Source organism: Paroedura picta, chromosome 14 (assembly GCF_049243985.1).
Source record: "Paroedura picta isolate Pp20150507F chromosome 14, Ppicta_v3.0, whole genome shotgun sequence".
NCBI lineage: Eukaryota > Metazoa > Chordata > Lepidosauria > Squamata > Gekkonidae > Paroedura > Paroedura picta.
Window position 1 is genome coordinate 19,347,038 of NC_135382.1, and position 23,218 is coordinate 19,370,255.

General features: G+C 49.8%; 1 protein-coding gene across 1 annotated transcript; it reads left to right on the plus strand.

Annotated features, from left to right (window-relative positions):
• Positions 1-2,259: 2,259 nt before the first annotated feature.
• Positions 2,260-22,836, plus strand: MMP15 (matrix metallopeptidase 15). The gene is made up of 10 exons (XM_077310990.1): positions 2,260-2,548; positions 4,821-4,969; positions 9,866-9,988; positions 10,967-11,274; positions 13,286-13,450; positions 14,864-15,066; positions 16,584-16,722; positions 17,763-17,913; positions 18,781-18,896; positions 18,992-22,836. The coding sequence occupies exons 1-10, from the start codon at positions 2,432-2,434 to the stop codon at positions 19,474-19,476; spliced, it is 1,956 nt and encodes a 651-aa protein (XP_077167105.1). The 5' UTR covers positions 2,260-2,431; the 3' UTR covers positions 19,477-22,836.
• Positions 22,837-23,218: the final 382 nt, after the last annotated feature.

Genomic DNA, 23,218 nt, shown 5'->3' on the forward strand with positions numbered 1-23,218 from the left:
GTGTCTGTTGTGGGGAGAGGAAAGGGAAGGCGTCTGTAAGTAGCTTTGAGGCTCCTTCGGATAGAGAATAGCAGCATATAAGAACCAACTCTTCTTCTTCAACTATAACCTGGTAAGTTCAACTGAATATACTAGGGATTGAACCTGGGTCCTTCTGCATGCAAAGTCAATGCTCTATCACGGAGCCACTGTTCCTCCTGAATAACAGAACAGATAGCGGCACATCTGATACCTGCAGGGAGCCAAAGGTGCCGAGCTATTGGCCAGCTAACAGAGAGCTACAGAGTGATACCCTGCCCTCTGCAAAGAGGTGATGCACCCCAGAAAACAAACACACCATAAATATGGGCTGCCATGGGCCTCTCACAAAGCCGCTGCAAGGTTCCCTGTGAATGGAGGCTTGCATCTCATTCCTTACACAGCTTATAAACAGTTATTACCTTTTGGCAGGAAAACACACCAGGAAGGAAGAGGCAAGGCCTTCCTAGTTTGTCACCCCGCTGGCTTTCCCGCTCAGTTGAAAGGGAAGAGGCACGAAGAGCCCGTGGCTTAGACCAGCCAAGGTTCAAGTCCTCTTAGGGGAATTTCGTTGCCATAAGAGGAAGGGGCTTTTGTTTTTGTTGTGCAAGGGTGGAGAAAGGAAGACTCAATAGCATAGATGCCGGCGGCCTTGCTGAGGAAGCATTGTGATGGGAAAACTATGGGGGAGGTGAGTCCAACCCATGGAGCAGTTCAAATGCTTTTTGCTGGACCAGCAATTATCACGGCTGTCGTTTTTAAAATGGCAGGAAAAGAATTGGCCCCCTCCAGCATACATCAAAGCAGGAACAAGTAGCAAGAGGCTGTGTCAGGGTGCAGTGCTCCTCTACCCCCAGCAATGAAGCCAGCCACATATGTTGGGGCAGAAGAGCTGCATGCATGAGGCTGCAGCCCTGGGAAAGGGTATTGGTTTCTCCTGTGCAAGGGCTCCAAGCTCCATCAGCAGAGCAGAGCTGATGCCCCCTTTCTGTTTCGTGGTTGAGTTTGTTCTCCCATCTCCTCCCCAGCTTTTATGGAGTCCAGATGGGTGGTTTATCACATCAGCAGTGGGAGGGGAGCTGATAGGGATCTGCCCCCCTTTCCAAATCCCAGATAACGAGATGAAGTGGATGGTGGGGGGGGGGTATACTTGCTGTCTCTGGGTTGGGCAATTTCTGAAGATTCAGAAATGGAGCAGGATTTGCGGAGGGAAAGGATCTCAGTGGATATGGGGGTTGCCAGCCTCCAGCTATTACAGCTGATCTCCAAGTGGAAAAGCGAAAATGGCCACTTTGCAAGGCGGAGTCTATGGATTGTGCCCCATTGAAGTCCCTGCCCTCCCCAAACCCCACCCTCCTCTGACTTCACTCCCAAACGCTCCAAGTGTTTCCCAACCCAGAGCTGGTAATCCTGGCTGGGGTTCACCCTCCAAAGCAGCCATTTTCTACAGAACTGATCTCCCTGGAGATCTGTTGTGACTCTGCGAGGCTGGCAGCCCTAGGTGCGAAGAGCCTGTCTCCCCATGTCCTCGGGTTGGGTGGTAGGATGAACCTGATCAGTGCCTACTGAAAGTTGAAGGTCTATTGACTGTTGCTTGGGAGGGGAGGGGGGCTGTGGCTTTGGGCTCCCCAGGGATGCCAGCCTCCAGGTGGGGCCTGGGGATCCCCTGGAACTACATATTGTCTCCAGATCAGTGGTGGTGGACTTCATAGCAGGACTGGCCAAACTGCAGCTCTGCAGACGTCCACAGGCTACCATTACCATGAGCCCGGGCTTGTGATACTTTAGTCCAGGGGTAGTCAACCTGTGGTCCTCCAGATGTTCATGGACTACAATTCCCATGAGCCCCTGCCAGCAAACGCTGGCAGGGGCTCATGGGGATTGTAGTCCATGAACATCCGGAGGACCACAGGTTGACTACCCCTGGAGAGCCACAGTTTGGCCACCCTGCGCTATGGCGTTGTGCCCCCATAGAGTCCGCTGTCCTTCCCAGGCTCCGTCCCCAAATCTCCAGGCGTTTGTTTCCCCCAAAGTTCCGGCCAGCCTGGCCCCCTTAGCCACCGCAGCCTCCGGCGCCCGAGCCAACACGTGGCGGGCGAGCCATCCCGCCAGAAGCGCTCTGTGGCCGCCAGGCGACGCGCGGAGAGACCAGCAAGCTGCGCCATCGGCCGCTGGGCGAAGCTGCCCCGAGGGAGGCGTCGGGGCGGGGCGGAGCCTTGCCTGGGCCGGCCAGCTGGGGCGGTCGCGGCGCTGAGCGGGGCGCCCGGAGCCGGCAGACAAAGGCGGTCGCCGCCGCTGCCACTCCGCCTGCGGGCCATGGCCGTGCTGCTGTCGCGGCGGCGGCGGCCGAAGGGGGCCGGCGGCGCCTAGCGGGAGGGAGGGAAGCGGCCGGGTGCGCGCGTCGACCTGGGCGATGGAGCGGCGGGCCCGAGGCGGCTGGGGCTGGGCGCTGCCGTCGCTGCTGCCGCTGCTGGCGCTGGCTGTGCCGCGGGCCTCGGAGGGGCCAGCCCCGGGCGAAGTGGCCGCAGAGGTAGGGCCCCGCGCGGGCGGGCGGGCGGGCAGGAGGAGCCGCTAGGGTGGCCAGCCGAAGCCGCCGCCGCCGCCGCGACCTTGCCGCATGCAAAGCTTCGCTCGTGCCCGGCCGGCCGGCTGCGAGCCGGAGGTTTCCCCGGCCACATTGGGCGTGCGGCGGGAGGACGCTCCGTGCTGCCTGCCTGGCTGCCTGTCCTCAAAGGCCCCTGGCGGGCGGCTGCTGATCTGCCCCGCAACTCGTGCGCTCGGCTAGGCGGGTGGGCGGCGAAGCGCGCTGGTTCCCGCGGTGGAAGGAAAAGGCGGGGTGGGAAGGGGGGTCGTCGGGGCCCCGGACTGCTCAGGGGAGGCGGCTGCGCCCTTTGCCCGCGGAGGCCAGGTGGCCGGCTGGCGCTTAGCACGAGGGCAAAGCAAATAGCGCCGTGCGCCTCCGACGGCACCGCCCAGCCGCGGCAAAGTCCGCCCGGAGAGAGCAGGGAGCCGCTTCGCCTCGCGCCCCACCCGTCCGTCAAACACGGCACCTGCTCCCGCCCCGGGCTGGCCTCTGATCCGGGTGGCCGGGAAATAGGGAGCGCGCCTTGCCGGCCCTGGGGGAGTCCTTGCAGGCGCTTTTCTGCTGGGAGGGATGCTGGTGTCTCCTTTGCAAAGGGTGCAGGGTCGCCCTTCCCTGGCAGTGCCTTTATTGGGGGCCAGGAGGGAGCGAGGAACAAGCCCCCCCTGCCGTCTGGAAGAGGGGACCGGCCCGGGTTGGGGCAGGAGGAAAAGGGAAGCAAGTGCATCCCTAGCTCAGCCTTGGAGCAAAGAGCCCCGCTGGGAAGCCAGGATCCAGATGCTGTTGGGCAGGGCAGGTGTAGAGAGGGAGGGCCTGGGGATTTTTGGCTGGCCTGCTGCAGGTGCACCAGGAGCATCTTAGGCCTCCCTCCTGTGTATGACTCCTGTCTTTCGGAAACGCTTGAGGGGCCCAAGCAGGCAGATACCTCTGCAGCCCCAGCGCAGTTCTTCAGCCTGAGAACTGCATTTAAGGGATTAGGGGAGGTACCTTTCAGGTAGAGCATAGCATCGCCTTTATTGGCATACGGACTCTAGAGCAGAGGGGCTAGGTGTGCCCTGCTGCCTAGCAAGCCAGCTGGTCAATGTGGGACTTGGGTGTGTGGGGCTTTTTTTTTTGTTTTAAGATTGTGTAACCTTCAGGCCCACACCCCTTTTCACGGGGCTTTCCTGCAGAGCCTGTTGGTCCAGAAATGGCAGTGGAACTGCATATGCCTCAGGAAGTAATCCTTTAGCCCTCGGGGGAAGCGCTTGTTTCCAGCCCGAGATCTAAAATTACCCTTGTCAACACTTGGAGTTGCCTATTGGCGGAAGCTTGTCCCATTCAAGTGCGGCTTGGCAGCGCACCCGGCTCACAGTCCGGGCTCCTGAACGGGAGCATTGTGCCTTTGGAGCCAAGGGTTCGATCCTGCTGCCTCTGGGAAATCGAAGCGTGCCGTTGGTGCTCAGTCCCCTTCTCCATGCCTGTGCCCAGCATGGGGCTTTCCCCAGGGGCTTCCTGACCGCTTAACGGGCAGAGACGTTTCCTGGTGCGTCACTGCTATGGAGGGCTGCTAGCGGCCAAGACCTAGCATAGCCAAGCTCTGTTTCTGGCAGTCGGGAGCCCGACACTCAGACCCTTCCTTGGCAATGGGGACTAGTGGCCTGGTGTGCTGCCTGTTTTCGGGAGGATGCAGTTGGCGAACTAATACCTGCTGTTAGTCCTACTGAACTGAGTGACCCCAGAAGTTCACACTGACTTGTAGTGTCAGCAAGGCCTCTCAATTTATAGAATCCTAGAGCTGGAAGGGGCTATACAGGCCATCTAGTCCAACCCCCTGCTCAGTGCAGGCTCATCCTAAAGCATCCAGGATAAGTATCTGTCCAGCCGCTGCTTGAAGACTGCCAGTGAGGGGGAGCTCACCACCTCCTTAGACAGTCAATTCATCTGCAGAATTACCCTGACTGTCAAAAAAAATTCTGGATAGTGTTCTACAAGTTTAGCTAGCCCCCGGGCCATTGTCTCTTTTCAGTTTGCTCCTGGGTTTACCTACCTATGTCTTTCCTGGCAGCTTTCAAGTTTTCTTGGGAAATGGATCCCTTGACCCAGAATTCACTGCAAAAAATGTAATATATTTTAGCCATTTGGCTTTGTTCGGTCTGTTCCCACTCTTTGGTGTAATAGTCGGTACCTACCTTCTTCTTCTTCTTCTTCTCTGCATGATGCTCCAAATGCTTCCTTGCAGGCCTGGCTCCAGTCTTATGGCTACCTCCCGCCATCCACCCGCCAGATGTCCACTCTGCGTTCGGCTCAGATCCTCTCCTCGGCCGTGTCTGAGATGCAGAGCTTCTACGGCATCACGGTGACGGGAGTTCTGGATGAAGAGACGAAAGCGTAAGGTCTTCCTCGGGCACCCACAAAAGGCAGGGGTCGTGGGGGCTGTGACTTGCCCCTTGTGGCACAAGACATCTTTGGGGGAAGCTGAGGAACAGCAGAGGGCCCAGGAGGCTGAGGTGGAGGAGGAGAAGGGTGATCGATCATGTGCCTTCTGGATTCTCCATTTGCCTTTCTCCCTCATTTTGCCCCCACTTTTAAGAATGTAAGAATGGCAATGCTAGACTGGCCCTGAACAATGTTGTCCCCTGTTTCCCAACAGTGACCAGCTTGAGAAATTTAGAGGCCAATCCGCATGTAAAAAAATAATTTTAATGTTTGCTTTTTCTTGAGAGTCAGCTTGTGGTTAAGAGTGGCAGTCTGCAATCTGAAGAACCGGGCTTGATCCTTACTCCTCCATGTGTAGTCAACTGGGTGACCTTGGCCAGTCACAGTTCTCTTAGAGCTCTCTCAGCCTCACCTACCTCAGAAACAAAATAAATCTTTATTCTTATAATCCATCCTTCCTAGACGCTCAGAGCAAGAAAAAACACAGGGTGTCTGTTGTGGGGAGAGGAAGGGTAGGCGTTTATAAGCCACTTTGAGACTCCTTCGGGTAGTAAAAAGCTGGGTACAAAAAAACAGCTCTTCTTTCCCTATGATGTTGATTTTCCTTCCTCTCTTTCTTGTCTACCCCTGGTAAATTCTTTAAAGGGACCCTGATTCCGTCCCACTCATGCACTAAGAAAAGAGATTTTGTTATCTGGCTTTGTCTATTCAGGCATCCTCTGGCACCACACTGCACAGCAGTGGGTTGGAATTAAACAGTTTTCAACTAATGGAAGGAGAAGTGCAATTTCTGCCAACTTCCAATTTCTGCTGCCAGCCCTGGATTTGCCCCTCATGCCATTGGTGAGGATCTCGTCCCCCAGGAGCGGCATTTGGGGGAGATCAGTGGGCTGCATCATGGTGGAAAGGAGGCCGGAAAGTTCTGTTGCACTGATGGAAGAATCCTTCACTGGTGGAAAACCCAACCCAGTATGAATAGATACCTGGGAATATCACTTCCACATACTTTTAATCAAGAGTGCTTTTAATAGTTTTCGATCTGTTTTGTCGTTCAAATAGAACTTTTGCATTAGTTTTGCTGTCCTTGGATGTACTTCTGTTTAAAACAAGCCAGCATTTTTTAAAAGTTGATATTTAAGTGGGTATGCCTTACCATACCTTTTATAAAGCTCACTGATGCCTGGAATGTAACGTAAAACTGCGTGCCATGATAAATATAATTATTTTGTAGTCCAGAATAAGAGAGGCCAACATGATTTCTCACTTGACAAATCCCTCCCTTCTTTATAGATCAATAGCAGTTGCTTGCAGGTCAGTCTTCCTAGCAGTTCATCCTTAAATGTTATCTAAACATCCGGAAGAAGTTCCTGGCAGTTAGAGCGGTTTCTCAGTGGAACAGGCTTCCTCGGGAGGTCGTGGGTTCTCCATCTTTGGAAATTTTTAAACAGAGGCTAGATAGCCATCTGATGGGATTTTAGTACTTAGTAATTAATCATCCTCACTAATATTTTGAAAAAAGGTACACACTTTGGGTCAGCTTTTTCTTACCATTCGGTATTAACAGATGTGAGATCTTGTACTCTTTTGGGGAAGGGGGAACATAATTTTTTCAGTGGGTCTTGAGAAGTACGATAAATTTAGAAGGGGATCCCTCTTCAGAAAGTCTGCAAATGGTTGTCGGCCTTTAGTGGGGTCAGATTCATCGGTGTGGCTATGGGGCTTTGTGTTTCTGACTTCAGGTTAAACTGACCATTTAACTTTCAGTCTGTGGTTGGGAAAAGTCCAGCTATAAATATTGTCAATAAACATCTTTGTTAATATGGTGCTTGTGAATTAGGTATGTTTCAAGCTCATTTATTATCTATCATCTTGCTGCACCTTGATGTTTTTGGCTGTTTTGATGGGTTTGTTTTTAACTGTTTTACTCTGAGTGAATAATCTGACATATTTGCTTCCATATATGAAATATTTTGAAGAGGCTAATGGTTTGCAGAGGCTAGTGATTTTCAGTCACTTTAATTGGTCTATGTAAAATTGATATTTCCTCTTTAACCTGCATTTTTATTCTCATTTTCCAGTTCTTAAATCTGGTATACTGTGTTCTCCTTATTTTCTTTCATCAAAGCTGTGAGAGATGTGCATCCTTTAACAAAACATTTAAAGATTTCCCATGCTGTGAAAATATAAACATTGAACATAATGTTGATCTGTAAACAGACCTAATCTCTTCCTTCATTGTTACTTCCGTTTCCTCCTTATTTGCTTAATAAAAATAATCTAGTTTCCGTAATCTGCCTTGCTTAGCTCATAAAATATACTGTCTCTGTTGCTGTACCAGAAAGGTTCAAATTTCAACACTTTTGATAGTCTTCAATATATAATGTATTCTAAATTTCTGAATGAAAAGTGGAGCAGACAGTTTAAAAACACAGCCTCTTTGAAATGACATAAAACATGCCAACTATTCATTTATCTTAAAGATTTCTCCTGTAATTTGGTAATATGAATTTGGTAAATTCATAGACATAGTAAGTGTACCGTAACCATTACTAACCTATTTACATGTATTCATCATACTCTTGGAAGCACCTAAAACAATAACACTGGAATTTTATTAAAGATCTCTCAAGATCATTTAAAAAGTGATTCTGATTAACATTAACCTATAAATGGAATAAAGTTGTCCACTTTCACCGTCAGCCCCATCAGCCCGTTAAATTTACAATGCTCACCCTATCGCTCTTTGTTCATGTATTGCTGGAATATTTTATAGGACATTTTCAAATAGCTGGCAATACCTTTTGCTGAAGAAAAACATGTGTTTCTAATTCTTGTTTTATTCCATTAATCCCTTGTGCTGCTGGAATGAGGTTTTGTTTTTTTTTACAAGAAAACAATTTTTGCTTTCTTTCAAAATGGCCTTTTCCTTTTAACATTAATATTGAGCACCTTTATTTTCAGTGACATCCGCACAGTGATCACAAGCAGTTTATATCTTCTCTTTTCTTTTGAAATTGTAATGCTTTTTTTGTTTTGTTTGGTGCTTATTACAGTCCCTTCTCTCTTTAAAAAGCTGAAATGCTTGCTAATTTACCCCATCTGTACTTTTTTCTGGCTCTATAACTTCTACTAAAAATGTGAAGTCCCTTCATCTTTCTAAGGTTTTGGAATTTCAGAACCATTTATTTATCTATGGATCTAAATGTCTATATATATTCATAATTTTATTTTCTACAACCATATTATACAATGTTAAAACAGTTGTGTTCTTTTCAGTATATTTCAAAGTGCTTTGTGTTGGGGTTACAGTTAAATCCATTTAAATTCAAATAATGATTAACATTAAAGTGCTTTATGCAGTAGCTTTAGTTGAGCTCAGATAACAGCAATAAATGTTAAGGTGCTGTGTCCGAGTTCCGTTCAGGTAGCAACAACAGAAGTGAAAGCCAAGTAGCACAGTTAAATATTTACCTCAGGCCAAAGTTCCAGGTGAATTTGAATAATGGTAGACATTCCGGTCCTTCATACAATATACCAGTTTAAAGAAGTAGCATATCTGTAATTTTCAAAGGGCATTAAAGAGCTTTGGACAAAGTAAAATTTGAGTTAAAGTCTGAATATCAGCACATAAAAGTTTTGGGTAAATGGGATGTGTTTCTATCCAGATTCAATCACTAAGCTATTTTAACAAATAATTTTTTATTTCTGTTCCAATTCAAGTTGTGTGGCTCAGTATCCAAACAAAATATCCCTTAAATTCCATGCTTGGATCTTACGTTCACAAGGCCTAATATTCTTAATTGCCTCATGTGTAAATGAAGTGCAAGCAGTTTGAGTTGAACAAGTTTAATACCTCTAAATAACCAGGAGTCCATAGAGTCCTTTACTAAACCAACTTCAGTTCAACAAAGATTGGAATCAAGCGTCAGCGATTCTCTATTCTGCCTCCCTCCCTCCATCTTTTCACTGCCAAAATGGGAAATAAAGAAGCAATTTATAATGCTGTAAAAAGGACAGGAGTTGCTTCAGAATACTTATGCACCAGCTCTTTCCTGAGGGCCTCTTTCAGTGCCTGAGGTGCCAAAGGGGAATTAAAGTCTCCAGAAATCGTTCTCCTCTAAGATCACAGAAATAATGGGCAGTGGGGAACCACCCCACTTGCCTCCCTGCTGTGTACATCCAGGGCTGTGCATGATTTCACACCAATGGCTTTACAATAATTTTAGCTGATACCAGTGAAATTCACAGAAATATGAAACCACAGATGACTGTTGCCCTGTTTGCTGCCAGATGCCTGGATGGGCAGGGGGACAACATCTGCTTGGCCAGTTGGAGAAGGTGGTCATTTCTACAGGAAAACGTGTTAGAAGGGCATTGCCATGCAAACCCCCCCCCTCAAAAAAAAAAAAAAAGAACACCAGTGACATGGTTCTTGGAAGAGTGAAGGCTCATTAAAATATGTGGGTTGGATCCAGCAGTGTATGGACAGACGGGAGAATGTGTCTAGTACATTTTGGCTTGCTCAAGAGCTGCGGCAACATGTATCACTTCAATAGCAATAATGAGAAACTAAGATCTGGGAGCCTCAGGTTTGAATCTTTGCTCTGCCATGGTAGCGTGCTGCATGACTTTGGGCCGGTTATGTACTCTCAGCCTCACCTTCCCCACAGGTAGATGAGGATGCAAATTCTTGGTGTTTGCTGGGCTCTTCCTGCCCCTTTAGCACATTCTGGGGCTGCTGAAACCATGTGTGATTTCCTGACAGGCTTTAAGCTACTGGAGGGGGCTTGGCCTCCTGGCTTTAGCCCTCCCATCTCTTCTCTGCTCACTGGCGGTTTTGGATTGCAGGTGGATGAGGAGGCCCCGCTGTGGAGTCCCTGATAAAATTGGAACTCAGGTCAAAGCCAACATGAGGCGCAAGCGATATGCACTGACCGGACGCAAGTGGAGCCAAGACCTTCTGACCTTTAGGTATGTCCTGCCATTAGGGTTGCCAGTATCCAGGTGGTAGCTGGAGCTCTCCTGCTGTTATAATTGACCTCCAGGTGACAGGAACCAGTTCACCTGGAGAAATTTGCTTCCTTGGAAGGTGGGCTTTATGGGATGTTACCATGTTGAAATAACTCCCCTCCCCAAATGCTGCCTCCCCCAGGCTCCACCCACAAATCTCCAGGTGTTTCCCAACCCAGAGGTGGCAACCCTACCTGCCATCCAGGCCTGAAGAAGGCTGCTTTCCAAGGGCTGGCAGCAGGAAGGGTCGGAATCTCCCAGCTCAGAATCACAAATGTCCAAACTTTGTCCTTGAAGGAGATTCTGTGATGTGGTTTGGCCTAGATTTCACCAATGGTTTTTAACACTTTCCGTATCAGGGCTTTTGCAGAGTACTTCAGGAGAGGACAGGATAGCATCAGGCAGGGAGGGGAAGGGGGCATTATGAGGGGAAAAGGAAATTGGTGGGAGCTGGGATTGGGAGCTAAATGCTGTCCATGCACAGGTGGGTGCCATGCTGAAAATTACCAGAGTTTGGGAAGGTGGCTCGCGTGAGCTTTAAGACTTTTTCTCCAAGGAACTGAAATCTGAAGGGAGCTGAGGATGGCATTTTAAACGGAGGTGCCACCTGGTGTTTGTTAGGGCCATCTCATCAGGGGGAAAGAAAAGGTTTCTTTGGCAATACAATTGCAGATTCTGCCTCCGCTACTTTTCCAGATGCCTGGATTCCTGTGGAAGAATATTTTCTTCCACAGGATGTGTAAGACCCTAAAGGCCACTCAAGTTTTCTTGTAGCAAGGGCTGCATCAGACAAGCCCCATGCCCGGGGGGGGGGGGGGGAACGGTGATGTTGGATGGTGGCCTATCCACCTCACACAGATTGGGGGACTGGAAAGGAAAAGCCTTCCGTCTGACGGCAGTAATACACCCCAGGGCGTCCTCTTCTTCTTTCACTTCCAGCATCCAGAACTACACGGAGAAAGTGGGCCGCTTCCATTCTTACAACGCCATCCGCCGAGCCATCCGGGTGTGGGAGCAAGCGACCCCGCTTGCCTTCCAGGAGATCCCGTACGACGAAATCCGCCTCAAGAGGAGGAAGGAAGCTGACATCATGGTGCTCTTTGCCTCGGGGTTCCACGGGGACAGCTCTCCCTTCGATGGCACTGGGGGCTTCTTGGCCCATGCGTTCTTCCCAAGTCCCGGCATGGGAGGGGATGTGCACTTCGACTTGGACGAGCCCTGGATGCTCGAGAACAGGGACGTGTCGGGTGAGAAAGCGTCATAAAGCTTCGAAGTTGAGCTGTGGGCGTATGCCAGGTGTCCCCCAACATGGCGCCCATGGGCACCTGTTGAGTGATTCAGGGGTATACTTCAGCCCTCCAGATGTCCATGGACTACAATTCCCATGAGCCCCTGCCAGCGAATGCTGGCAGGGGCTCATGGGAATTGTAGTCCATGGACCTCTGGTGGGCCGCAGTTTGACTACCCCTGTGGGTGGGGCAGGGCTCCTGAATGGCCACTGGAGGTCAGCCTGAAGTGTTGAAGACTTACTATTGGTATAATGCATGACATCACTCCTCAATAGCATGTGATTGGCTTTATCTCCTGCAATAGCCATTCTGGTACATGCACCCATCTGATAGATGCCAATCTCCAGGCGGGACCTGGGGAACAGAAGAGAATACTCACCTGGGGATCCCCTGGAATTATAGCTCATCCCCAGGTGACAGAGATCAGTTCCCGTGGCTGCTTGGGAGGGTGGCCTCCATATAGCATTATACTTCACTGAGGTCCCTCCAGTTGCACCACTCCCTGCCCTATCCCCAAAGTCTCCAGGTATATCACAACCCAAAGCTGGCAACCCTAGCCCTCCACCATGTGTCAGAACTCCAAAAGTGCCAGAGGCTTAAAAGAGTTGGGAAATTCCTGATGTACGTTGTTTGTGAAGCTAGATCAAGGGGCTGGTATCAGTGTGTTAAGATTGGGTTTGCTGATTCCTTCCAATGTCCAATAGCTGTCCGGGACTCAGTTTTTAGACATTTGAACTGGCTATTTTTTTTAAGACTGTCGCTTGCACCGACATCATTTAATTTTCACACACTCTTTGCTTCTCTGTTCAAACTGCTGACCACTCTCAGCATTTAATTGTGTGTAAGGGCTAGTTCTGTTGATTTGTGACGGGATTCGCACCCGACCCTTCTGTCTCAGCCCTTCCTTTTCCCCTTACATTGAGAAGCCACCCTTGGAAGATTCATGATGGACAGGGCACCAAAGCTCTCTGCCTCCACTCCCCTCCCCACCTTGTAATCTTCCCGATAAGAATTCCCAGTATAATTGCCCTTGAGGTATCGGCAGAAGTGAGCAGTGACTCACCAAAGCTCATATTGAAATAAATGTTCTTCGTCTTGGAAGCTGTCCCTGGACTTTTTGTTTTAACAATCTGGAGATCAGCTGCTCATCATCTTTGAAATTGGCCAGAGATCCTCCTGAGTTTTCATTTCATTTTTGAGACCATCTTCACAGTGCACTGAAACACCTGGCTTGGACTGTTTCCACATGAATATTTTGCTCGTCCTCTGATGCTTTACTGCTGTTTCCAGGAGCTTATGATATCTTCCTCTTTTAGTCCTGTGTCCATGTTTTCTCCTGATTTATTCAGATCTTTCCAAAATGTGGTCGGGAACAATATTTATTTTTTGAGAATGATCATTCTCAAAGTGATAGGGAAATGCATATGTTTAGATCTTACCACATTGGTGCCATTTTCTTTATCAGCCCCCATTCCCTCACAGAAACTAAAGGGATTAGGGGGGAAGCAGAAATTGCTAGATCACTATAGGATCACAGCAATTCATTGCGATAATGTACTGGTTCCCATCTCGTTTTGGGGGGGGGGGGGAATGTGCACTTCTAAGCCTTTTTATTGCAGAGTTATAAAAGGAAAGGTGCTAATGTCATCCGTGCACTCTCTACACCTTTTCCATATAATTCCACTGTGAAAAGGGCTAGAAACCTTTTTAAGAAATGAAAACTGAGAATTCAGAGGAGCTCGTAAATTATGGCAATCGAATATTACACAGAGTATTGTTCTATATGGAATACTTAAGCCATTTTGCTTTTTCATCTACATTATTGGTCAGATTTGCTCAATGCTTATGATGCTGTAGAACGTAGACAGCATGAGTTGAGGGGCTCACCTGTGGCTGGTTCTGAGATGTGCAGTCAAAGGGCAGAGTGGAAGCACACTGAATTCAGGAGACCTCCCTTGTCTCTTTTCAGAAGGGAATAATCTCTTCCTGGTAGCTGTGCATGAACTGGGTCATTCTCTGGGCCTGGAGCATTCCAGCAACCCTGGTGCCATCATGGCACCTTTCTACCAGTGGATGGACACAGAGAATTTCCAGCTGCCAGATGATGACCGCCGTGGCATCCAGCAACTCTATGGTGAGTGCCTTTAATAATGCAAATCCTGTGTGGCAAGGGCCAGCTGCTCAAGTCCTTGGGGCATCATGGGGCATGACCCTCTCCCTTTCTGAGTGGGAGGGGAGGAGGGGGAAGAAACTTCAGAGCAGCATCTTAGCACATTGCTCAGTATAAAAGAGCTTGGTCTGGAGGTTGCCACACAGTCTTTGAAGACAGAACTCCAAAATACTGGCCAGTTTTTGATTTTGAAAGAACTGTTGGAACTTCCTGCAAACCCCAGGTGTTTTGTCTTCCGGTCTGTTCCCACAAAGATGTTTGGCTCCACTTTGGCTTCCTTGCAGTCAGGCTCTTTTCAAGAGCATCCACATGATGTCCTCTTTGTCCCGCTTCTGTGGTTTTCCCCTGCTTTGCTGCCATCGTCCCCTAACCTGGCATGATCATTTCAGACAGAGGTGTCAGAGCACTTCTGGAGACCCTGTGGTTAGGAAAGTGTGCATTTTTTTTTTGCAGGTTTCACCCTCATCCCCAACTTCTGCCATTCCTCCCTCTGTATACACATACTGGTGGGCTTTGGGAGGATGTGAAAAATTAGTTTCTGATGATTTTCAATCTCCAAGCTTTTAAGGTTTTAAACATTATTTTTATTATTTATTATTATTAATTTATTCTATTTATATGTCGCCCTTCCCCGAATTATGTCTAGAGCCTTTTTTGCTACGAAGTTATAATGGGAAAGGTACAGTCTACCCCTGTATGTCTGTAAAGCCCTACTCCCTGGCTGTTGCAAATTCTACTGAGCCCTCTTTTGGTTTTGACTATTTTACAATGTGGGCCTAATAAAATGTGTTTCTTCCACAAAATACTGACCCCTCTATATTCAGTAAAAAAAACAAACAAACCTGGAAGGTATGTACATGTGCTTTGGTGTAGTGGTTAGGTGCTCTGACTTCTAATCTGGTGAGCCGGATTTCCACTCCCCCACATGCAGCCAGCTGGGTGACCTTGGGATTGCCACATCACTGAGAAAGCTGTTTTGACCAAGCAGTAATATCAGGGCTCCCTCAGCCTCACCTCCCTCACAGGGTGTCTGTTGTGGGGAGAGGAAAGGGAAGGCGACTGTAAGCTGCTTTGAGACTCTTTCTGGTAGAGAAAAGCAGCATATAAGAACAAACTATTCTTCGTTGATGAGCTCCTAGAACTGGCTGAGAATCTTGCACTAATCCTCCCTGTGTCTCCCCCTCCTTTTTTGAGTCCTTCCTTCTTAGAAACAGACCTCCAAACACTCAACTGTGTAGGTCTGTGCCAGTTTGACTCCTGAGACTGCTTTTGGTTGTACCTATGTGTGTGGGCAGTGTCCTCCTTGCCCCTCCCGGCCGGTGACAGTCCCTGGTGCCTAGCGATCTCTCCCCAGATCACTGTCCCTGTGCTCCTCAGGTGTCCCAGGGGGACGGCCACAACCCACCAAACCCATTCCTACTGGGATGCCCAGGAAGCCAGAGCAGAGGACTTCTAGGCCGCCACCTGGCAAGCCAAACTGGCCTCCGAGACCGGGCAACCCAGACCAGATGGAGCCCAGCATCTGCGATGGGGACTTTGACGTGGTGACGGAGCTGCGTGGGGAGATGTTTGTCTTCAAGGTACTCCTTCTTCTGCCCGGCTACTCTTGTTGTTCTGGAAGGTCAAAGCATCAAGATGAGATCCCACGTGTAGAAATAAAAGGGTTGGCACGCTAAATGTGGCAGCCGATGGCAAATCACCCTGGCTTGTCTCTTGCCTTGAACACCCTACAGCAGGGGTGGGCAAACTGTGGCCCTCCAGATGTCCATGGACTGCAATTCCCATGAGCCCCTGCCAGCATTTGCTGGCAGGGGCTCATGGGAATTGCAGTCCATGGACATCTGGAGGGCCACAGTTTGCCCACCCCTGCCCTACAGGGTCGCCGTAAATTGGCTAAACAGAACAGCACTTTCCCACCCCACCTTCCTCAGACGATCGCCAGGAAAGCCCAGTGCTGCATGTGGAACTACTATTGATCGACTGATAAGTTCGATTTATAGACCACCCATCCCACTTTTCAGTGGGCTCAGGGCAGTTAACAGCAGTAAACAAAAATATCAATAATGTTATTTTAAATCTTTACTTTAAAAGACAACCCAGGAGTCTGTGGATTGATTTCTTTAAAAGAGGAAGCGGGGGTAGACTAAGAGGCCAGCAGTGGAAGGCACCTACTGTCAACCATGGGCCCAGCAGAGCAGCTCTGTTTTCCTATTCTGCACACTTTCAATGCATTTTATAATTAGATTTTCCTGTTCTGCACAGGAAAATCCAGCTGCCAAAGCACATTGAAAGTGCATTATCCTATGTGTGCGGAATGGGCCCTGGCCCTGTGGAACTGCAACCATTCTTACCTGGCCCAGGTCTCAGCAGGCAGAGTGTTCCGCCAGGTTGGGACCAGGGCTGTAAAAGCCCTGGCCTTAGTTAACAAAAGGCGCACTTGTTTCAGACCAGGAAATGTACTGTATGAGAGCGTAAAGGACTACCTTCTCCCCTATGCCGCCTCAAAGGAGCCTTTGCTACAGCTCACAAAACCTGCTGGAGATCCCCAGCCTCAGAGAGGTAAGGATGACCTCAAACAGAGGCAGGGCCTTCTCAGCCCTGGCTCCGGCTTGGCGGAACAACCTCCTGAGTGAGGTCAGAGCCCTGTGGGACCTGAAACAGTTCCGTGGGGGCTGCAAGATGGAGTTGCTTCACCAGCATCTTACAGGCACTTCATCTTTCTCCACTCAGGAAGACAATCCATTCCTAAGCAAAGGTGAAATAGTGCCAGGAAGGTAAACTATAATTCAGAATTTCATGATTGCGATCATTTTAATCATTGTAACAAACTGTTTTTAGGATTTTGATGGTGTTTTAGAACACATGCTGTATACCGCCCTGATCCCATGAGGGAAAAGTGGTATAGAAATTAATTAAATAAATAATGGGGATATATTTAAGGGGAGGCACCAGTCCCTGGGGTGGGAAACGGGCTTAGGGGGTATTTCTTGTTGCTTCGGCTGAGCCTGCGGCGTGAGCCCCTGGGTGCTGCTGGGGGCCGGATAAACCCCGAAGCTGGAGAGCCGAGCGTGAGATGCCTTCTTCTCCCTCCCTCAAGGGCCGCTGGTTCTGGCGGGTTCGCTACAACCGGGTGCTGGCCAACTACCCTATGCCAATTGGACACTTCTGGAGAGGCCTCCCCGGGAACATCGATGCCGCCTATGAGAGACATGACGGGCGGTTTGTGTTCTTTAAAGGTGAGGGGGCTTGGGGGGGGGAGACGTGAAAAAAGAGAAGTGGAACTTTGCTAACATCAAGAAGAGCTTCTCCATCACACCTCCAGAGTCAAGCCTGCAAGGGCAGGAGGTGTCTTGAATGTGTCTCTCCCCCAGGAGCGGTGTGGTCTCAAGAGCCTAGAGAGAGACCCGTTTGGTGGCCAACCTGTAGCTCTCCAGATGTCCATGGATGACCATTCCCATGAGCCCCTGCCCTAGACAAAGTTTATTATTACAATTGTTCAGACCAAGTTATATAAACAAAATCATAAGAGACGAAAACAGTATGGGCTTTAGGTATAATGCAATTGAGACAGATCTTCGAAACAAAACTTAAAACCTAAAATTATCTTTCTTCCAGCCTTCGTATTTTTATGGCAGCGGCACAAAACTCGGCAAGCTGAATTGTTACTGGGGGGAGGGGGTCTCACCCCCTAATAGCAGCTTGATCTGCATCCGGATGTTCTGGAAACCTTTTGAGCAGCGGGTAGATCAATTTGCCTCGATTGTCGGCATAAGCAGGGCAGCGGAACAGTATACATTCTCTGGTCTCAATTTGGCCGCTCCCACAAAAACACTGTCTCAATGAGAGGGCAATATTCTTACAACGGCCCTCTACTGGAGCCCTGGCCTGCTTTGAAGTGGGATGAGATTTGGGCAGGCAGAAGCCAGATCAAAGGTCTGCTGGCAAGCCAAGAAAAAGGCCAACCCCCACCAGCGACTGGCACCAGCAGCTTTTTTCTCGCCCTGCCTCTTGGTTCCTGAAGGCCTTTCAAGCACTAGGCTACCAGCCTGGCACAGCTGGGGAACCTGCAAAGATTGTGTAGCCCCAGGGTAGTCAACCTGTGGTCCTCCAGATGTTCGTGGACTACAATTCCCATGAGCCCCTGCCAGCATTTGCTGGCAGGGGCTCATGGGAATTGTAGTCCATGGACCTCTGGAGGACCACAGGTTGACTACCCCTAGTGTAGCCAATGAAAGCGCTGCCAGCTGCAGCCTAACACCCTTCTGTGTCCTTGCAGGGGATCAGTACTGGCTTTTCCGCGAGGCTAACTTGGAACCGGGTTACCCACAGCCCATAACTAGCTACGGATTGGGAATGCCCTATGGCAGAGTGGACACCGCCATCTGGTGGGAGCCCACAGGGCACACCTACTTCTTCCAAGGGGACAGGTGCGTAGCTGGCCTGCAGACGTTTACTGGAGAGCTTGCAGGTAGGTCTTAGCTAAGGGGCTCGTTCTGGGGGCAAGTGTCGAAAGGTAAGGTTTGGGATGAGCCAGTCGGGGCTTAAGGAGTAGGGTTCAAGCCCAAAGAGGCTGGATTGGAACAGGAGGTGAGCATCAGAGTTGGTGGAAGAAAGAATGCAAGACTCCTTCCTCCAAGGACTTCCCTGTATCGTACAACTGATACCTAGGATGTGCTTTGCTATAGCTGTAGCACAAGCTAGGAGGAAAGAGAAATGGGCTGGTGTGTGTATGTGTGTGGGGGTGTTCCTGCCCAGATGTTGGTAACACTGTGGCTGAAGGCACAGAGAAAGCAGCAGCAGATTTGCTTTGCACAATAGTTTCTACGGACCCAGAAGCCTTTCTGTGCTTGTAGCAGTTGTCTGTTGTGGCCAACGAAGAACCCGGTGTGCCTGCTAATTGTTGACAGCGGCACAGGCAGGGAAAAGAAGCCACTGGCAGGGAGAACCAAGATTCTAACAGCTGCTACAGGTGGCTGGAGATTCCTGTGCCTTAGATGCTACTGTATGAATTGGAGTCTATGTAGAATGATAATAAGGGTGCTGGGGAAGCTCTCAGCTGCAGGGCTCAGAGAGTGTTACCTGGTATAGTTGAGGCTCTGAGGCCAAGCTGTTCTGGGCTTTGATGGGAGAACCTTTGGGGCTGAGCCAAGCAGGCTACAAGTAAAACTGCTATTTCTGTTCCCGACTGTAGTAAAATAATGACAGCGCTGCCTGCTGTGGACCCTGAGCCTGTCTTAGTGTTCCCTGGGCTCTGGGGGACATGGGCTTTCATTCTAACCCTTGCTCTCACCTAGGTACTGGCGTTTTAGCGAGGAGAGGCACAGCATGGACCCGGGCTACCCGAAGAAGATCAGCGTATGGGCCGGAATCCCCCACACACCCAAGGGAGCCTTCCTGAGCTCGGACGCAAGTAAGCAGACGGAGAAGCACGAACGCTGGTGGCCAAAAGTCTCAAAAACAAACTATTGGAGTCCCTAACTCTTCTTTTTCCTCATTGTTTTCCAGCCTACACTTATTTCTACAAAGGCACCAAGTACTGGAAGTTTGACAACGAGAGGCTGAAAACAGAACCGGGCTACCCCAAGTCGATCCTGCGTGACTTCATGGGATGCCACGAAGAGGTCGCCATCACGCCAGACCCTGGACATCGGTGGCCCAATCTGGGCAGGCCTACCGTCGGCCCGGGTGTCACCGAGGAGGAGTACAGCGCTGGCGCCCACCCCGCGGAGGAGGACAACGAAGTGGAAGCGGAGGACTCTTACAGCGACGCGGCAGACGGTGGCAAGGAAAAGGGGCGGGGCGACAACGACGTGGACATTGTGGTGCACTTTGACGAATACCCTCTGACCCTGAGCATCGTCATGGTGATGGTGCCGCTGGTGCTACTGTTGGGGATCCTGGGCCTCGTCTATGCCCTTGTGCAGCTGCAGCGGAAGGGCACCCCCCGCATGCTCCTCTACTGCAAGCGGTCTTTACAGGACTGGGTGTGAAGCCTGGTTGTGTCCACCAACAGCCCTGGTTCTCTTGATGTGCCTCACACTACCTCCCGGCCTCTCCCAGTGGGCTAGTTTATCCGTAGAGCTTTCTTTCTCCCTCCCCTTGTCTCCCATGTGGAGGAGAGGCTTGTTGAGACCCCAGAAGGTCTCTGAGGCCGACCGGCCGCTTCATCTCCGCAGGACCAAACCAGGCCTTGTAGCTTCCTGTGTAGGACTGTTGCGGGTAGACGTAGGGATCCGGCACCTACACAGGCCTTGAGCGGGTGGAGGATGTGGATCCCATAAACCAACCGAGCTTGCCAAAGGGATGCTGCAGGAGTCCTCCGGTTTTGAGGCGTGGCTTTCTCTTAGGAAGTTTGACCCACTCGTGGAGAATAATCCGATGGATCTCGTTCCCCGTTCTGGGTTCTTGTATGCTCACGATGGTCCGGACCTCCCGTTTGCAAAGACTTGAGTGGGGATCAGACAGGAAGGGAGAGGGTGCTTCACCCTTTGACGTCCACTTCTGTCCTTTCTGTGCGGGGGCTCTCCAGGTTACATCCTGACAATGCTGCTTAGACCAGGTGAATTTCAGTGGTATGGGATGGGCGGGGGAAGTGTTACTTCTTTGCCTTCAAGCACCATTCACTGTCTCCCCCTCCCCATCAACCTCAGAAACACAGATGCTTCTGCCAGTCACTGTCATGCACAGGACACAGTGAGTTTGGGGTGCCTTCAGGTGTGCCACGCGTCCTGCAAACCTTGCCTTTGGCTTTCGTTTTCTGTTCTGAAAAAGAATCCTAGCCGCCTTAGCTGCAGAACAAAATTCGGAAGACTCGTTTGACCGCAGCCAATTCAAGTTTCTACTCCTGGAGAAATCCCTGAAGCCAGAGGGAGACTGAGGAGGCCTTGTTGAGGAGGAGGAGGAGGCGGTCCTGGTGTCTTCTTTCTTGCCTGGTGACCACGGTTCTAGCCTACCTCCCCAAGTCTCACTATGTTTTTCAGCTTCTGTTCCCGTGGCTCTTGCCAAAAATGTCAGCTCCCTTGGAAGCAGAGGAGCAAAACATACTTGGTGTGCATGAGCCAGGTCCTGTACTGTGGCTCTCCTGGCCTGTTGTGGGTGCTCTGCCTTGAGCTCCTTCTCCTCTCATCGTTGTGAGACAGGAGCAACCTGTTGGTTCTACCCTGTGGAATAAATGTAGGTGAATGGTAGACAACTACCTCCTGTCCCTGGGATTGCTAGGCTTTGGCCGCAGGTGTGCCGTGAACTGTGGCCAGATGATGCTTCCCTGGCTTGATTTCTGAGAGAGGACGTTTATGGCTCTCCCAAAAAGGCTTTTGAATCTAATTTTAAGGACTGAAATGGCCAGTATGCGCATTTGGGCCAGGAGCTATTGCCCTGATAAATGTACATATGCGGTTGTGTGGACATGGTTCCCCATGTTGCCACCACGGGGCTCCCAGACAGCAAAACGAGCACATGAATCATTCATTTAACTCTACCTGTTTCTCCAGCCCCAAGACTTGTGGATTGGGCATCTCTTGAAAGTGGAAACCATTGCCCTAAACTCATTTGATCTGAAACACAGATGGGAAAACTCCTGAACTTGGCTCAGGCCTGTGAAGGGTGAAAAAAGGTTGTAGCCTTCAGACCTGCGGTGCATCTAACCAAATGTCAGGAGACTACGTTCCTCTCCAGCTAAATCGTGTCCTGCCGCGAGGATCGCTGCCCAGGTGGTAACACCAAGCATGGCATGAATCTTGTGCAGCTGTGAGCACTTGTCCTTTCCTCCTGCTTCAAAATAAATTAGAACAGCATTCTAATGCTCGCACTCTGCCTTGCAGAAGCAGAAGTGGCTCTTAGGATCCAACCGGGGTTGCCTTTTGCAGGGTTTTTTTTGGGGGGGAAACCCTAAAACATTCATTAGCATAATGGCTTTTCTGCTAGCGGAAGTGGATGCATGCCAGTACATCTTGCAGCATGTCAAATGGGTCTGTCTGACCCTCCTTCCTTGCCAAGATCTCTCTCCTGACAAGGTGGACCAAGCAAGTAGATGCCACAGTTCTAGAAGTCAAGGTTGGCCGAACTGCTTGGGAAGGGCCTTGACCTAGGAGGCAATGGGATTGGCTTGCACTGCAGATAGGCAGAAGAAGGTCTTCTTAATGTCTGCCCCAAGGGACGTGGGCAGGGGTCGCGGCTCTGCAGTAGAGCATCAGCTTGGCAAGCAGAAGCTCCCAGGTTCACTCTCCAGCATGTCCAGTCGGAAGGACCAGGTAGTATGTGATGTGAAAGACCTCTGCCCGAGGCTGCCAGTTTGAGTAGACAATTTGGACCTTGATGGACCAAGCGTCTGACTCAATATAAGGCTGCTTAATGCATGTGTTCACGTGAGAGTAGTGCAAGGCTACAGCCTGTATTTTGGTATGCAGATTAAGAACTTTTGGTTCTTTTAATCACTTATTCCAGGGGTAGGCAAGCTGCGGCCCTCCAGATGTCCATGGACTACAATTCCCATGAGCCCCTGCCAGCAAATGCTCATGGGAGCTCATGGGAATTGTAGTCCATGGACATCTGGAGGGCTACAGTTTGCCTACCCCCGGCTTATTCTGTCATTTTCTCATAACAAGGAGCAAGAGAGGTGCCATTGTCCACCTCTGCTGAACGTGGAGCTTTATTCTTAAAACTGCTGTTGGGCATCCCAAAGGTCTTTCTCCCATTTTTGTTTTGAGCCACTATTTCTTTCTCTGGTGGCTCCCCAGAAAGGAGAGCAAAGATGGAAACTGAGAGACAGGCCATCAAGGGATGGTTACCCTGCTCCATTGCTCCTGCTACCCTGTGATTTCATCCTTTCCAGGCTCGTTTCTAAAACAGAAGCCCCATATTTCCAGACACCTAGAAATCTGGGAAGCCAAACTAATGATGCAGTACAAGAGGACTGTGGGCCTGGGTCATGTGCCGTCTTTGGCAGGGAATCTACAGGGATCTCTGCCTTGAAGGAAACACATAGAATCTTTTTACTCCTGCAGGTTGTTTAGGATTCTCTTGCTCACAACCCCTGGTTCAAGCTGCCTTGAAGTTCTCCATGTATTGCCTACAGCATGGAGAAAGAATTTATTAAAGAAACGATACCAATCTTTCTGGAGAGTGCCATTGTTGACCCTGTGGAAAGATATACAAAAAAAAGTTATGTAGCTTGACTCGCTTAGGCAGAGCAAGCCGATTTGTGTATACCTTACTTGATACCATTTTGTGTCATTATTTAAGAGTGCTGCCTCTGGGCTAGTCCAAAGAGAACTTAACGTTTGTAGCAGTCATTTCACTGGTGCCTGGCATTAAACTTGCTCTTTTGAGGCCTTCTGGAGGTCTGAACCCAACGATGTCCTTGTTTTCTGTCTCCAAGCCCTGCCACTAGCAGCAGCTAGCAGTCTTGCTGGAGTTTAAGCAGAGTTAATAGTTTTCCACTTTTGGAAATGCCTGCGGGGGAATGTGGTCATCGGAACCTGCTTTGTGTACACAGAGGGCCATTTGAACAAAGTCCTGGGGGGAAAGAGTTGCAAAGGAGTTTAAAATGCCTGACTCTTCTGTGTGGCCTGATTGGCAAATGAGGTTCAATGTGGGCGAGTGCAAAGTAATGCATGTTGGAGCCAAAAATCCTAACGATAAATATACACCAATGACTCTGAATTGGCGGTAGCTTACCAGGAGAGTGATGATTAGGATGGAGATTGAAAACAAATCCGTACCCTCATGCCCTTG

Coding starts and splice junctions, on each gene's coding strand:
- MMP15 (XM_077310990.1), top strand. CDS start 2,432: ATGGAGCGGCGGGCCCGAGGCGGCTGGGGCTGGGCGCTGCCGTCGCTG. Junction 2,549..4,820: donor CGGGCGAAGTGGCCGCAGAG/GTAGGGCCCCGC, acceptor GCTTCCTTGCAG/GCCTGGCTCCAGTCTTATGG. Junction 16,723..17,762: donor GCGGTTTGTGTTCTTTAAAG/GTGAGGGGGCTT, acceptor GTGTCCTTGCAG/GGGATCAGTACTGGCTTTTC.